We start from the raw sequence: 17,188 nt of genomic DNA, 5'->3' as shown, positions 1-17,188 counted from the left end.
GGGGAAGTCCACAGGAAAAGAGTAGAGCAAACAGATCACTGGGGAAATGAAACTCCAGTTGCATTAAACTTGTTTGTCTTCAATATACACTTCTCTTCCCCCATTTTTTCATCTTTTTTAAGAATGGCCACATTGGGTTTATTTTAAGAATGGTGTAAGATAGCCCAGTGTCCTGTCTGACAGTAACCAGTACCAGATGTTTCAGAGGGAATGAACTGAAGAGGTCAAATACCCATCATCCAGTCCCAGCTTCCAGCTGTCAGAAGCTTAGGACACCTAGAGGAGAAGGTTGTATCCCTGACCATCTTGACTGACTGCCATTGATGGACCTATCCTCCATGAATTTATCTAGCTCTTTTTTAAACAGTTATACTTTTGGTTTTCACAATGTCCGTTGGCAATCAGTTCCATAGATTGACTGTGTTGTATGACGACATGCTTCTTTCTATTTGTTTTAAACCTGTCTATTAACCTCACAGGGTGGGCTACTCAAGTTTGTGTGTTATGGGAAGGGGTAAATAACTAGGGATGTTAGATATCGTGTAATTGAATAGTCGTGTAACCGCATGAAATCTTAGCGGTTAAACAACTATTTGAAAGCCGTCATCCCGCGCTGCTGCCTTTGTATCAGAGACAGCAGTGCAGGGTGGCAGGCAGGAGCCAGTCCAGAAGGGGAGCCCATTTAAAAACCATATCCCCACACAGACTGGCTGCCTGTGACCCCATGCTGCTGCCTCTGATACAGAGGCAGCAGCACAGATGCCAACAGCCCATGTCTGCAGAGGTCCAACCTCCCTGTGGACAGACCCTGTCCACAGGGGGTCCAAGCTCCCCACAAATAGGGGCTGCTACCGGAGGGGAGAGGACAGGGCCCACCGCAGACAAGCAACTGTCTGTGGTGGCCTGGGCTAGCCATCCACAGAGGCTGGCCTATGGGGGGGTCCAAGCTCCCTGCAGACAGAAGCTGACCCACCTCCCATGGAGCAGCCTCTATCAGCCATGGCCTGGTCTGGCAGCAGCCCCTGTCTGCAAGGAGCTCAGACCCCCGTGGACAGTAGGGATGTAAGCAACTAGTCAACTACTTATAGTCTCCCGCTTGCTGCCTTTGTATCAGAAGTAGCAGGGGGGGCAGGGAGAGAGCCGGCTTAAAAGCCTGTTCCCTCCCAGCAGCATCTCTGCAGTACTGCCTTCCCTCCAGCGCGGTGGGGGGGAGGGAGGCTGCTCCAGCAGCAGCCCCTGTCCACAGTGGCCCAGACTGGCCGTAGGCAGAGGCTGCTCTGGGCGGACAGGCAGCCCAGCTGAGTCCTGGCTTGTGGAGGCTCTTTCTACATTCAAAGTGCAGAGCTGCAGGGGGGGTAGTTTCCAGGGGCAGCATGAGCTGGGACTAAGCAGTCCTGGTTTGAGCCAGCTCTGGAACACTGCAGCTCTGCCCACCCCCACCCCCTGCACAGTAGAGATAAGGCTGGGGGAGAACAAGCTTTTAAGCCGGCTCCTCCCCAGCGCTAGCTCTTGCCTATCCCTCCTCACTGCCTCTGTAGGAGGCAGCAAAGGGGGGAGAGGGCAGGCAGGTCTGTAGAGCCGGCACACATGGGGAGCCTGCTTAAAAGGCAGTTCCCTGCATGTATCTGCTCCAGCCTGCCCCCCTCAAAATCAGTAGCGTGGGGATGGGGGGGGGCAGGCCAATCTAGGGCTCATGGGCAGGAGCGGATATAGGGCAGGGCGAATGGGGCGGCCGCCCCGGGCTCTGCGCTTGAAAAAGCCCCGCGCATGCGCCGTGGCATCACAGTGCATGGTGTCACTGCACATGCGCCGTGGCAAGGGAGGGGCCCCGCAAAACGGTCACCTGCCCCTGCGCTCATGGGGAACCTCTTAAAGCCATTTCCTCACGAGCACCTGCTCCCACCCATCACCCTTGCTGCATCTGACAGAGAGGTAGCAAGGGGGGAGGGCGGGGAAGAAGTGCATGTGGTCAATAACATTAACCGATAAGCCAAGGCTTATCGGTTAATCATGTAGTTGACTACACACTGACATCCTTATAAATAACACTTCCTTATTCGCTTTCTCCACACACCATTCATGATTTCATATCTTCATCCATTGTATTATACTAACACCATCTTTGTTGTTTTGTAAAATTTTGTTGTGTTAGATTTAAAGAAACCATGGTGTTGTCAATTTTTACTTCTACTGAAGTCCCTTGGCTTCTCATGTAATTCCCGCAGAACGACACATCTAAGTAACGTGTCCACTTCTAGGGACTTTCTAAGAAAGTTCATTGCACTTGCATGTCTTACAACCCCACGCAGAAACACTGTGGTCATCAGCAAGGACTGAATCTGGAATCATCACCATCAAAAAGCCTATACCTCTTGAGCGGAAAGAAACCTAGAGGAACTCCAAGATATTAGTAGGTTGTATAGCTAGTGGATCGGGACAAGAGCACATGCAGCAAGCAGTGTATTACATACTCCCTTTCAAGCCCAGGTAACGTGCCTATGTGTAGACACTGGGGTCAAATCACACTGATGATCAAAATGTCTATGGAGCCATCATTCATTATATAAAAACATTCACCTTTCCAACTAACTCCCAAGGGACCAACACAGATGGGGAGGGAGATGGAGGTAATCAATGATTATAAGTAGCAGCATACTGCAGTCTGCTTTCCATTTCCTGAGTCCCTTTTGTTTCAAAAGGAAAGTGTAATCATGGAGCTCCCTTAGTCCTATACACCAAGCTAAGATAATAAGAGCTTATGACTACCTTTTACTAACATCCGGAATGTTATAGGCCATTGCTTGAGCTGATGTTATTAATTTCTCCAACCTGGCCCATTCATAATTCATACAATCAGTTGAAGATAGTACAGAGACAGATGTCCATTTGTTCAATGCTTATATGTACGACTAGGTGCATTTTAAACATTTATAAAGCTATTTTACAACAGGGTGCCTCCTTGATAGGTTTTTTTTATTAAATAAAATGGCGAATACCAATTACCCTGGAATAGGACAGACACACTAGGCAGCAAATTAACACCACTACGAGTAATGTAATGTCTTTAAACTTTCATGAAGCCAGATTCTGCTCATACACATTAAGATAGGACTCACAATCAAAATGTTAATTTTGACCCACCCTTCATTTAACATGCACGTGAAGACTTATCCTTTGTTTTAGAAGCCAGATCACATTAGCCATTTTTTTTTAATTATATGAAAATTGAACTAGACGCTACATTAACTTTAGCTTTTACTCTAAAGAGAAGCAGACTGGAAACAGTATTCAAAAGGGAACACTAACAGACTAACAGCTGTGCCATACTGAACTGTTCCTCTGCAGCAAGAACCTAACCTTGTCAGCATCCATAGTAGAATTTTTACACAGAAGCAGTGGAAAAACCGATGAAGTGATGGTCAGCAAGATGGTAGAGCTACGCCCAGGATTCAACATTCAATAATTCCTTTCCAGACTGATAAAATAAAAGCTTTAGGTGAAATAAAAATTAATATTTAACTTTCTAAAGACTGTGTGTTCCTTATTTTGAACGGAGAAAAAATAATGCTAGCTCAATATTAGATGTTACATATAGGAATGGTGGTCTCATGCAGGAGAATAAAATTAGTTTCAATTCCCCCTTTTGTTCTGCAGTTCCACTCAAAGATCATGAGGGAAGCTACCGTAATTTTGACCAAAAAAAAAAAACCTGCTCCATCCCTTTAAAAAAAAAAGATTACCATTATAACAACTGAAGGAACTCTATAGTTCTTGTGGAGAATTTTAACCATAACTAGTATCAAATTGCTCATGTGGAATTCACACTGCATGTTCCCAATTCATAAGAGCTCAGAATTATAGCATTCATTAAAAATAACAGTAGTCAACCAAGCATTAGATGTCCAAAATTGATGTAGTATTTAGCACCACACTATTTAAAAAAAAAAAAAACACCAGACATTAGGGATATGAAGGACTAGTCGACTATCCAATAAGCAAATGCTAATAGTCAACAGGCTAGTTGATTAGTCACTCCTCTTCCCCTCCACCCCCTGCTGCCTCCATGAAAAAGAGGCAGCAGGGGGTGGGGGAAGAGAGGGTGAAAGTGGTGAGGGGAGGGAGTTGCAAAGCCCTCAAGGCGTGGGGGTCCTCAAAAACACCTTCACTTCTGTGCTGCATTCAGGGCAAGGCGTGAGTAGATTCCTGGGGGTGGAAAAGAACAATTTATGGGCTCCTGAGAAAAACAGGTGCCCCAGGTTTGGAAGTTGCCCCAGAGGCTGCAGCCCCTACTACCCAGTCACCCAGAGTTTCAGTAGGAGCCATGGCAGAAAAAGCCCTGAGCCCTAGCTGAGCCCAGTAGGAGCCACTGGGAAAACAAGCCCTAAACTCCACTCCCTGAACCACCTGGGGGAGGGGGGGTGGAGCCCAGAGTCCAGGCTACCCCTAACTGCAGATTCTGGGAGCAGCACCCAGTCCTAGCTGGAGCCACTGAGGGAGAGGAAGCCCCAAGCTTCCTATCCTGATCCAGGGCAAGAGCTGCAGGGGTGGGCAGAAGCCCAGAAACTGGGCAGTCCTGGCTACAGCTGTCAGGAACAGACGTACCCAACTCCAACTACAGGGGAAGAAAACCCCAATCTCTGCTCCCAGAGCTGCACAGGAGCTGGCAAGTGGGTAGGCAGGGGGAAGAGCTCAGGCTACCCTGGTTGCAGCCACTGGGAAAGAAGCCCCAGCCCTGGCTGGAACCACTGGAAGGAAGAAGCACAGAGGGCTCCACAGCCCAAATGGCAGCAGGATCCTCATGGGAAGCAGGGTGGCAGTCGGAAGCTGGGAGCCTAGCTCTCTGGCTTCTCCAATGCCACCATCATTTCTGCACTACATCTCAAGGTGCATCTGATCTCCCCATCAAAAAAGTGGCCAAGAAGGGGAAGGACAACGCTGATCTCTCCCCAGCCCAGCCAGACTAACAGCTAGGAGCCCCAGGCTTCTAACAACATGGGGAGATCACATGTCAAGGGGCCGGGCAGATTTCACTGTCTGTGACTTTCATGATCATAAAATTGGTAGGGCCCTGAGACACTACTGCTCAACATGTACCTGCTGGGTATGGGGCCTGCTGCCATGAGAAGGCAGGGGGAAGAGCAGTTCACAGGGGGCAGGACAGGGCTGAGGAGTCCCTGCGGGCTGCCCTAGAACCCAGCTAGAAGTCATCCGCACCCCGGCTGTTTGGGCCTGTCTTCCCTGCGGGGACAGGGATGGGCTTGTGGGTATTCTTGCCCACTCCTGCTTCTCCCCTACCTCACTGACTTTCATCCCTTTGCTCCCCAAGCAGCCCAGTTTCTTGGCATTTCATAGTCTCTCCAACCCTTGCCAGGAACTGACTCTCTACATTTCTCTCTCTTCACCTCTCACTCTCCCTTCCTGTTGCTCCCAGCCCAGGCAGTGGACTTTTTATTCCTATTTAAAGCCCTCCAGGTTCTGCTGGCAATCGGATTTCCTTTTTCCTGAATGCGATTCCTGGTTTCATAGCCCCAGAGGGGAGGTGGGGGGCAGAGAAGTGGCCACTTCCATTGCAAAGGGGGCTGGTGACCCAAGCTACAGAGGGTCCCCAGCAGCACTAAGCCACCCAGAGGGCACTGGGAAGAGGCAAAGAGCCTCCAAAGCAATTTGGGACTTGGCCAGGCATGGCTTGGCTTGGCCCTGTGAGAGCATCTGTCTTTGCTCCAGATCCATGGAGCCCTGCACATTTGAGTCTGCATCCACTCCACTATCCACAAAGATGGTCCGGGGATATCTGCGGATTTGCAGGGCTCTACTTTACTAGCAGCAAAGTGTCTTATGCATACTAAGCACACATTTTTTGTTGGTATTAGCCACATCCTATACTAATGGAATCCTTACGTAAAACTAGACTTCTGTGGGATCTTGGAAGATAGCCTAATTATTTCAGATTTTTATCTCAGTGACATTTATGTAAATCTTGAGTTACTACATAGGGTGGAGGAGTGACTCTGGATTCATACCAGTGTAACAGATTAGAATCAAACCCTCAATCTCATATTCAGAATTAATTAAACCAATATTTCAAGAAAAAACAGGAAATAAGTCAATTACTGAAAAAAAAAAACATTAGCAACAATCATGCTTCTATAAACCCCTTTAGATGTCAGCACTCTTTTGTACCAATAATTAGTTTGATTTTAGGTTCCCTGTCTTCCGAGATCATACTGAAGATTCTAAAACACACCATTCAGTATGTAAAGAGCTAAGCGCTTATTTAGCCAAAGCACTGCAGCTCAAGCAGGGAAACTCCTGCTACTATGCATACAGTAAAAACTGTTCATATTAAAACGAGTTTAATGCTGCCCATGTTATGAAATATGGTTATGTGCCTTCACTCTAAAAAACATAAATGTAGCTTTTTAAACAAAGATTCTGAACTCCAAGGAGAAACAGGAGTAAGTCCCATCATCGAGGCATATCATTGCCGCAGGTCTTTCATATTTATTAAACTTTTTACTTTAAAGCCAGCCAGCTTTTTAAACAACTAAGTAAACTTTGATTACACTTGTTAAGTATTAGAACGAACCAAAAATACAGTGTTAACAAAGGACAATAACCTAGTAAACACAATGCAGGACAATGTAGCACTTTAAAGACTAACAAGATGGTTTATTAGATGATGAGCTTTCGTGGGCCAGACCCACTTCCTCAGATCAAATAGTGGAAGAAAGTAGTCACAACCATATATACCAAAGGATACAATTAAAAAAAATGAACAAATATGAAAAGGACAAATCACATTGCAGAACAGAAGGGGGATGTAGGGGGGGGGGGGAAGGGGGAGGAAGGAAGGTAAGTGTCTGTGAATTGCTGATATTAAAGGTAGGGAGAGTGGGATGTTTGTGAGTTAATGGTATTACAGGTGATAATTGGGGAAACTGTCTTGGTAATGGGTGAGAAAGTTCAAATTCTTGTTAAGTCCTTGTTGGCAAGTGTCGAATTTTAACATGAATGACAGTTCAGAGGATTCCCTTTCAAGTGCAGATGTAAAAGGTCTTTGTAGCAGAATGCAGGTGGCTAAGTCATTTAGAGAGTGTCCTTTCTGGTTAAAGTGGCAAGAAACTGTTTTCTCTTTGTGATCTTGTCTGATATCTGTTTTGTGGGCATTAATCCTTTGACGAAGTGTCTGAGATGTTTGTCCAATGTACATAGCAGACGGACACTTTCGGCACATGATAGCATAGATTATATTTCTGGATGCGCAGGAATATGTGTTCTTGATCTTATAACTCACTTGGCTGGGTCCAATAATGGTATCAGCAGAATGAATATGTGGACAAAGCTGGCAAACCCCGTTATAGGAAAACCAAAGCTGGCAAACCACAATATAGGAAAAGAAAGAAAATAGGTCTCAAATTTTGTTTCCTACATTTTAGTGTTGGTAACCCAAGCTGTCTATTCCACTTCACAGCCCGTGCCCCACTTTTCCCTTCAGAGAGAGGTGTTCATGCATCTTCCTAGGGTAGATGATATTTAAATGCTAAACAGGTTATCCAATCCAATTGGGGAACAAAGACAGCAAATACTCAGGTAATACAAAATTGTAACAAAACAGTTTCTGCCACACTGAAAATAACTAAGAAATTATATTAATTATTTATACTAGGGATGTCAATGTGTAGAGGACAGCATATTTAACTGATAAGCCTGGGCGTATCAGTTAATTTTGCCAACTGCACACAATGCCCCCCCCCCCCCTGCTGCCTCTGTATCAAGTAGACTCCCCACACATGCCAGCTCTGCAGACCCAACTGCCCCCTCGCTTGTGGCCTCCTACAGACCCAGTGGAGTGGGGCAGGCAGAAGCCGGTGCTGGAGGGAGCTGTCTTAGAAGCTGGTTCCCCCAGCACCAGCTCTACAGTAACACCTGCCTGTATCTCCGTCCCCCTCCCCCCCGCCCATGGCATGAGTTCACCGCAGATAGAAGCTACTCTGCGGCAGCAGCCCTGTCCACAGGGAGCTCAGACCCCCTGCAGACAGGGGCTGCTACTACCGTGCACTGCTGCCTCTGTATCAGAGGCAGCAGCACAGGGCAACAGGCAGGAGCCATTCTGCACGGGAAGCCAGTTTATCAACTGGCTCCCCTTGTGGACCAGCTCCCACCTGCCACCCTGTGCTGCTGCCTCTGATACAGAGGCAGCAGCACAGGGTGGCAGGAGGCTTCCCGGGAGTGGGTTTGGAACACACTGGTTGCCGCTCCTAGGGACTATTGCATAGTCGTGTAAAATGTCATGCGGTTACATGATTATTCAGTTACACACGATCTAACTTCCCAGATTTATACCACATTTATATATAACAGTAAAAAAGCATATTTTGTTCAGACAACTGTCTGTAGCAGGAAGGTACTGCAGTTGAGTTAGAATTCATTTTACACTTAGCTGCATATTTTCATGATAGGTGTACATGATAGTACTGTACCACAGTCTGAGCCACAAACTGATTTAAGATCGTAACATTATACTATCTCTGTCCTATTCCACTTGTAGTGCTATTAAAAAGTATTCAAAAATACCATGAAATTATTAATGAACTCACATGAAAACTACTGACAGCTAATTATACTCCAAAATGACACCCTTTTTTACTAAATAGTTAGGCTGTCAATTGCAGTTAACTCAAGCGATTTAATGCAAAACAAATTAACTAGATTTAAAAAGTCACAATGAATTGCAGTTTTAATCACAATGTTAATAACAGAATACCAGTTTAAATTATAAATATTTTGGATGTTTTTCTATATTTTGATTGTAATTACAATGCAGAACACAGTGTACAATGCTCACTTTATATTACTTTTGATTAGAAATAGTTGCAATGTAAAAGAAACAAAAAAGGAGTATTATTCAATTTACTTCATACAAGTACTGAGTGTTCAATCATGAAAGTGCAACTTACAAATGCAGAATTATTTTTATGTAACCTCACTAAAAAAAACGAAGCAATGTAAAATATTAGTGCCTACACGTCCACTTTGTCCTAATTCTTGTTCATGCAATTAAATTTGTTTGCATTTATGGGAGATAATGCTGACCATTTCTTATTGAAAATGTCACCTGAAAGCAAAAACAGGCAGTGTTTTAGCTGATGTTGTAAGGTATTTGCATGGCAGGTATTCTAAACATTCGCATTGCCCCTTCACAATTCAACCACCATTCCAGAGAAACTTCCATGCATAATTTAAATTGGTATTGTTAATCAAGTAATTATGACTCTTCATCTCATGATTAATTGCTATTATTGTTTTTCATCATCTGACAACCCTATTAAATAGCTACATGATTTGCTAGTGTGCTCCCTAAGTAAATACATACATTCAATCTAATGCAGTAACTTTGGGTATGGTTTCGGTTCCGCTTTATGTTCTCAGATATTGTTATAAGCTTCTGAGACATTTACTCTAACATCAGATATTTAGCTTCTCTCTGCCAAGCAAAGAAGTGACCAATGTAATTGACAGGCAATTCATTCTCTTTGATAGTTGATTTTTAAAATCAACAATAGCTTTACCTGCATAATGTACAGGGATTTCTATCTTTGGCCCTATGACATAATGACCCTCCTCCAGACTATGAGCTGTAATTGTTGTCCACTGCCGACATGAATGAATCACAAGGTAATCATTTTCTCGAAGGCCTTCTACAGCATCCCCTGCAAAACAGATGTAATTTTATATCAGATTAGCTGCAAAATGAAATACTAAGCTTTGTGATATACAACTTAAAATAAGTCATTTATTCAGCATTACTGTTTACTGTCATGATTAAGTATTTTAATACCCACCTTAAATATCAAATAGTTTCTGAAGACAGGTTATAATATACGTTTTCATTTAGCAATTTACTCTTACAACTTCAGAAAATAAATGTAATTATAGTATTTATATATTAGAAACATTTAATATAGTTACTCAGCAGCAGCTTTAGGGTTTTTATGCAGAAGCTAGAATGAGAAGACTTTTTGGCCTCCGTTTATTTTTATTTAGCTCCCTTAAAGAAAAGTACAATACAGAGATAACCATAGGGTTGGCAAGCCTTTGGTTTTTTTAGTGGAACACACAATCGAAGAGAGACCCTGGTGGCTCCTGTTAGCATCACTGGCCAGACCACTGAAATTTCAGTCAGCAGTAAAGCAGGGCCAAGGCAAGTTCCCTGCTAGCCCTAGCTTTGCATGGCTCCCAAAAGCATCCGGTATGTCTCTGTACCTTCTAAGCGCAGGGGCAATGAGGGAAGCTCCCCATGCTGCCTCCATCCTGAACACTGGCTGTATAGCGCCCATTGGCCAGGAACTGTGGCCAATGGGAACTGCAGGGATGGCACCTGTAGATGGGGCAGTGTGCAGAGCCACTTAGCCACCCATGACCCTAGAGGCACAGAGACATTGTGGCCATTTCCAGGAGCCATGGAGAATCAGGACTTAGCCCCACTGCACCCCCAAACATGATCCATCTGAGATAAGAGCTGCCTGGCTGGAGCCCAAACCTCCACCCACACGCTAATCCCCTTCCCCAGTCCAGAGAGCCCTCCCAGCCCCATACGTCACACCCCAATCCACTATCGAGCCCTGAGCCTGCTCCCAAACTCCAAACCCCTTGGCTCCAGCCCAGAGTTCATTCCTGCCCCTCAAACCGCTCATTCCCAGCCCCACCCCAGAGTCCATAACCCTCTGCCCTAACCCCTGAAGCCATTCCCACATCCCAAACCTCTCATCCCCAGCTCTACCTCAGAGCCTGCATCCCCACCCTCAAACTAGACCCCTCACTCCCTCTTGCTCCCCAACCCCTTGAGCCAGCCCAGTGAAAGTGAGTGAGGCTGGGGGAGAGCAAGCAATAGAGAAAGGAAGGGATTGAGTAAGTGGAAGCAGGACCTTAGAAAAGGTGTGAGGTAGGGAGCAGGGCAAGGATGTTCGGTTCTGTGCGATTAGAAAGTTAGCAATCCTGGATAACCAGTGGACTTACTCACAACTTAATGGGGGTTTTGCAGCAAGTGCTGGGAGGGAACAGAACAAGGGAAATCTTCCCCACCCCATACACATAAACTGGGATTGTCTGTACAAAACCAACATTAATTGTTCTTGAGAAATATCGAGTTACCGACCAAGACATTTTGTTTCTAAGCAAAAAGTTCATTTCATCATCCACCTTTGCGATATGCTCAATCACAAACTACAAGTAAGCACAATTCTGCACATTAAAGAGAAGCAGCACTTATAAAAGCTCATCAAGTATCTCCCACTGTGCTACACAGTACTGTAGTGATTCCATGTTCTAATCAAGAAGATAGCAATGGAACAAAAACCTCTGAGGACAGACTAACACAACATGGTACACTCGCACAGAAACCTGAACTCAGATGGATCTCAGTTTGCATATACACAGATATTGCTGGCAAACCAAACTATCATTTAAACATCAATGAAAGTACTCAGATCAACCTTTTGGTTGCACTAATACTTGCTTGCTTTAATCCTGTTTAGTAAAGCAATTTAAGCAGGTGTCGTAGACTAAGGTATAATAAATCATATAGAAAATATGACATAGTACCACATTGTTATAAGTGTCCTAGATAAGAGGATACTGTCCTCCCACAGGTTCAATCCATTTAGGGAATGACATCCATTTTGTGCTCTAGACTGTTCTACAAGAATTTGCAGCCATATCAATTACAGTGAACAGGTCACAGCATATACGTGCTGGGCGTAGGAAGATATTTCAGTTTAGTCATTCTACCCTCTTCCCACTCACTACCCAGTTGGTGATTCCTGCTATTAGAAGCTCAATATCCTGCAGTCTTTATACCAACATTTGCTAAGGTTGAATTGAATGAAAATGCAAGGTGAACAAGAAATGTAAAACCAACCCTTGCTAAGCGGTTTTGTCAAATACCTTTCCTTTGTCTGTTGGAAGGTGTAAAGCCCCTCCAAAACATTCCAAATTCATTTCCCCATAACTGTCCAGCACTTTCATCTTCTATGGGTGTCCCTGCCAAATTTCAGATGCACATACCACTCACTGTTTTTGGTCAGGACAAAAGCATTTGGCATACACAGCGCCTGTGAGAGTCATGTCATGTGACCATTCAAAGCAGCAGACAAACCAGCACAATACAAATTTCAAAGAATAACAGATCTCATAATATAAAACAAAAATACAAAGTAGTCCCTAGATTCAAGATACCTAACTACAGCACCTCACACACCGGAGTTCTATGGCCATAGCATTTACATTACAGTCAATTTAACAGTTCATATGTCATAATCTGTCTCCTATACAGCATGTTGCTCTTACCTACCTTCAATCATATTCAGTCTTACCCATAGGAAGCAGCCTTAAGGCAAATCCATTCTCTCTTTCCACCAAAGAGTCTTTAGAGACTGATGTGTAGCCTACATAAGCCAGAAGTAGTGGAGCAAAAATGCCATCAATTTTAGGTTTTATTTCCCCTCCCCACACAAGTCATGGCCAACAATCTTTCATATTGCAAGTCCTCTTTCAATCTTGCTATCAAATCTGACAATACATATTGTCTTCAGCTACTACAGAAGCTCATGTATCTTGTTCCTTGAACTAGTTCTCCAACTTCTACCATGGAGATAATTAGTGCACAATTTCTCATACTTTTACCATTTCCAAACTTTATTTTCCCTGGTGGGGCTCTTCACAAAGTACAGGCAGTCCCCAACTTACGTGGATCCGCACTTACGAACGGGGCTCTCTCGCCCCGGAGGTCAAGGTGGCGGATTGCTGCCTGCGAGCTCCGGGGTGAGAAAGCCCCGTTCGTAAGCTGCTCCCGGTGCCCCTGGTCTGCTGGAGACCGTCCCCAGCAGACCACAGGCACTGGGACTGAAGCCGCAGCCATGGCGGGGTCCTTCACCTCTGAGACTTTGCCAGAGCAAAGCCTCAGAGGCGCGGCACCCCGCTGCCGCTGCGGCTCTGCTCCCCGTGTCCCTGATCTGCTGGGGGGGGCGCGCAGCTAGTGTGCCCCCCCCAGCAGACCAGGCTTTTGTTGTGGACCCTGGAGCAGAGCAGCTGGGGCGCTGCCGATTGGTCCTGCAGCGCCGCTCTGGGCACTACTGGACCAACCCAGCAGCACCCCAGCTCCTCTGCCCCAGGTCCTGATTCAGCCTCTGCTGGTCAGTTTCAGCAGTGGCTGAATCAGGACACCTGGGGCAGAGCAGCTGGGGTGCTGCTGGGTTGGTCCAGTAGCGCCAAGGAGTGAGGAGCGGTGCTACTGGAGCAACCCAGCAGCACCCCAGCTGCTCTGCCCCAGGCGTCCCCAAGTCAGCCGCTGCTGAAACTGACCAGCGCTGACTACAGGAAGCCCGAGGCAGAGTTGCTCTGCCCCAGGCTTCCTGGAATCAGCCGCTGATCAGTTTCAGCAGCAGCTGACTTGGGGTTCTTAAGTTGAATCTGTATGTAAGTCAGAACTGGCGGTCAGTTTCAGCAGCGGCTGAATCTGGACGCCAGTTCCGACTTACATACAGATTCAACTTAAGAACAAACCTACAGTCCGTATCTTGTACGTAACCCGGGGACTGCCTGTAGATATAGACCAACAGAACAACGTAAATTTACAGGCAACTTCTAATATTCTGTTTGCAATGGCTGCCACATGCTCTCATCTTGCCACATTTCATGTTTCCATTCCATCAAAGTACCACCTTTCTACACATTTTTTAAATATGCGTTCTGTGTGACTTCATAGATTTTAAGACCAGAAGAACACATACGGTAATCTACTTTGACCTGTATAAGACACATCACAGAATGTAATCCACTTACTCCTGTATTAAACCCAATAACTTGTATTTCACTAAACATCCTCTTCCAGAAAGGCATCCAATCTTGAAGATTTCAGGACATGGAGAATCCACTATTTCCCTTACTAGTTGTACTGCTTGCCAAGGTTAAAATACGTGCCTCATTTCTAATTTAAAATTTGTCTGGACTTACTATTCAGTCCCAGTTATGTAGTCTCAATTTGATTAAGTAGTCCTTTATTGTACCTATTTTATCCACGGAAAGGTACAATTCTAGTATGCCCTTTGTAGTCCAGAAAGGAAAAGATAGCTTTGAAATGAACATTGGTGTTCAGAACTGAATTCAAAGCGGTACATTTATCACATTCCTTGATATTTCAGTGGGTGGAGTCTATTTTGTTAATATCATTTCTTCTAGTTGCATTACAGCACCCACTCTTGCAGCATGGTTGTTCCTGAGCAAGTGAGATGGGTGGGAGGGAGTCTGGGGAGGAAACAGCAAACTTGTTCCACAGTAGGGGAATGATATCCAGTCTCACAATGTATTTTAAATAGGTCAGGTATTTGGCAGAAGAATCTGATGTTCTTCCTCTCTGCTATCTTGACTATTTTGCCTGCAAGCAAACTGCTAATATATAAAAATTCTCTTTGAATATTTCTGTCATGCAGAGCAAATTAAGAGTTGGTGAGTTTGAAAAAGAGAAGATTTTTACAGAAGACATCTAATAACAGATTCAATTCCTGGATTTAAAGGCAAACTTGCAGTTCAAATGGTTAAATTCATGCTTTTTATAGACATGAGAACAAGCAATTATTTTGTCCTACAGTAAATATAATGATCATGTCCATGTGGAATTAACTAGAACGTTACTAATTTCACTGGCAACCATGCATGAAATTTGACGGGAGTACAGAGCAAACCTAGAACACCTTTTTCTGTCAGTGAGAGTTCAAAGTTATAACTTCAAAACAATACACAAATAAAAAGGTTGGGTGTAATGTACAGGAATTGCTGCAAAGAGGTCAGCCTTGGAAAATACAGCAAAAGATATACTCAGCAAAACACACCCAAGAATTGTTTCCTTTAAGGTTCTCACTACATGTTTACTGTATTAATTAAAACTGGGTGGGGATTAAAGTGTAGAGGTATTATTAATGGAGGCCCAAGAGAGAATGACACATTAAGGCTGCATCTAGCTGTAGTGTTTAGCAGGACTTTAAAAGGCTTGATACTGGTTCACCAATTATTTTCTCAGAGTACTGTACTTTGTGCAGTCTTGGAGAGCTAAGAAGTGAGAGCTAAGATGGGGTTGAGATGACAGGAGAAGAGGAGTGGGAAGGAATGACTTGGAGTTTAGGTTTCCCAATGCAAAAAGCTGGTCTTTAAACCACAATGGGGTTCACCACTCTCAAGGAAGAGGAAAGGCATGGATTAGTGGGGCATCTGTGCTAATCCTCAACCCTATGCTACTGAAGGGGAGATACAGAACGAAGAATACAAGTGGGTCAAATGGAGTCCATACATATCCCTTTCTGTTGCTGCTACTCATTCACAGATCCCTATCTCTGGTGGAAGGCTCCTAAAAGAAGAGCTTCAGTACCAGAGCTGCCTAGCTATCAGACTAGGAAAAGGACAAGAGTCTCTCACGGAGGAGGCACCTCTGCATCTAGCTCAATTTGGGGGCCACTGCAGCCAAAGCTTGTCCCCTGCCACCTTCCACTGTCCCCTGCCCACTATTATGCACATCCTCAAACAAGACACAAACCATCAAAACAGAGTTAGCATATCCCTTTTCTGTCCTAGACCTCAGTTATCCAAGCCCTTATGCATGATTAACAATATGGGAGTGAAGTCAGGAGACATGAAATATATCCACTGTCCTATTCCACTTTGATCTGTTAAACAGACTCCCACATTCTTAGTTGCATAAAGATCTTACACCACAAGGAAAAGCTAATGCAACCTACTCACCATCAACAGGGCAGGGGACATGGGAACTATGTCAAATGATATAATATGTATTAAATTATATCCCAGCGTTTCTCCTCTCTCTTCCCATCCCAAATGCCTACAACTACAACCTCAGAGAATTTAGAGCAGGGTTTCTTAAACCCTTTTCATTGGTGTTTGTCAAAAAAATTGTTTGGTGTTCCTAGGTCTTAAAAAGTTTAAGAAACACTGATCTAGACTTATGCTTGACTGTTTTGTTCTCCAATAAAAAATAGGGCAGCAAAGAATTAAACCCACCCTCATGTTGCCAGCCTGGCCCTGTTTTTCTTTTCCTTGGGCTTTATGGATAAGTTTAACTGGCTTTTCGGAAAGAAGCAAGTTTGGGGGCAGTGTGTAAAACCTAAATAAGGATCAATAGCTGTTCTCTCTCAATATAACAAGTATCACATCTGCTGAATTTCATACATCTACTATATTTGAGAGTTTGTTTAAATTCAGTATATAGCTTCCTCGCATCATAACTTAAAGCAACATATGGTTTGGTTGTGCCAGGACAATGAGATGTGCCTAGAATAGGATTGCTTCTCTCAAAAACATACAGAAAAGAGACAATTACCAGGCAGGTGAAAGGGGCTGGTAGGGGTGCCCCACTACCCCGCTACTCCCCAGGACTGTCCCAGATCTGAACCTCCAAATCCCCATGTGCCCTTTCAGGAGGAGGGGGGGTAAGCCCCCCAGATTCATATAAGGACATTGGTGGCTGTTCTTCATCAGGGAGTGAGGAGAAAGTGCAGAGTTTGTTGCATTTCTCACTCTGGCTGTGGAGTGCAGGGGGCAGACAAGCTATCCACTGTTCTCAATCCCCAACAAGGACAAGAAGGGGGAAGAGCAACCAGCCCTGGCACAAATCTTGGGGGGGGGGGGAGAGGCTATGTCCCACCACCAACCACCCTATGTGTGCACGCACACACAGTCCCCTGCCCTGAGCCCCTTCTCACACCCAACCCTGATTCCTACACCCCTGCATCCCCAGCCTCCTGCCTTAAAGCCCCTCCTTAAGGTCCCAAGCAACGCTGGGTAAATGTGCTAGTTCTACATAAATAGATAGCTACACAAGACATCAATGGAAGTAATGTAGTTGTGACAGTAGTAGACAGACTATTCTAGCCAGTATCATCATTACTGTAATACAAAACCCAAATGTTTATATGTACATTCAAATTCAGAGTTGAGTGTACAGCTGACAGCTTACAATTCTTTAATGGACGACCAACAGAAAATGCATTCCACTCACACAGAAGCAACAAAATAGGCAACAACCTCACTATGAAATCTACAGCATTTTCATGTCCAGTTGCAAAGGGATTGTTCAGATCAGCAATAAAGATATAAAGGGGTAACCCACTAAGCGATTAACTAG

The 17,188-nt window shown here is 44.7% G+C and overlaps 1 protein-coding gene across 4 annotated transcripts in view; it reads right to left on the bottom strand.

Moving 5' to 3' along the window:
* GAREM1 (GRB2 associated regulator of MAPK1 subtype 1) overlaps nucleotides 1–17,188 on the bottom strand; it is a 139,965-nt gene that overhangs the window by 95,851 nt on the left and 26,926 nt on the right. For 3 of the 4 annotated variants that reach the window (XM_075920763.2, XM_075920762.2, XM_075920761.2), the window contains exon 2: nucleotides 9,570–9,710. The exons of the other annotated variant lie outside the window; for it this stretch is intronic. In XM_075920763.2, the coding sequence (XP_075776878.2) occupies nucleotides 9,570–9,710 (141 nt within the window). The remainder of the gene's footprint in view (nucleotides 1–9,569; nucleotides 9,711–17,188) is intronic. 4 annotated transcript variants of the gene reach the window in all.

The sequence above is a fragment of the Pelodiscus sinensis genome, chromosome 2, assembly GCF_052426305.1.
Source record: "Pelodiscus sinensis isolate ZL-2025 chromosome 2, ASM5242630v1, whole genome shotgun sequence".
Classification (NCBI taxonomy): Eukaryota; Metazoa; Chordata; order Testudines; family Trionychidae; genus Pelodiscus; species Pelodiscus sinensis.
The sequence above is the reverse complement of the archived record's forward strand: the minus strand, read 5'-3'. Positions and strand labels throughout refer to the sequence as shown.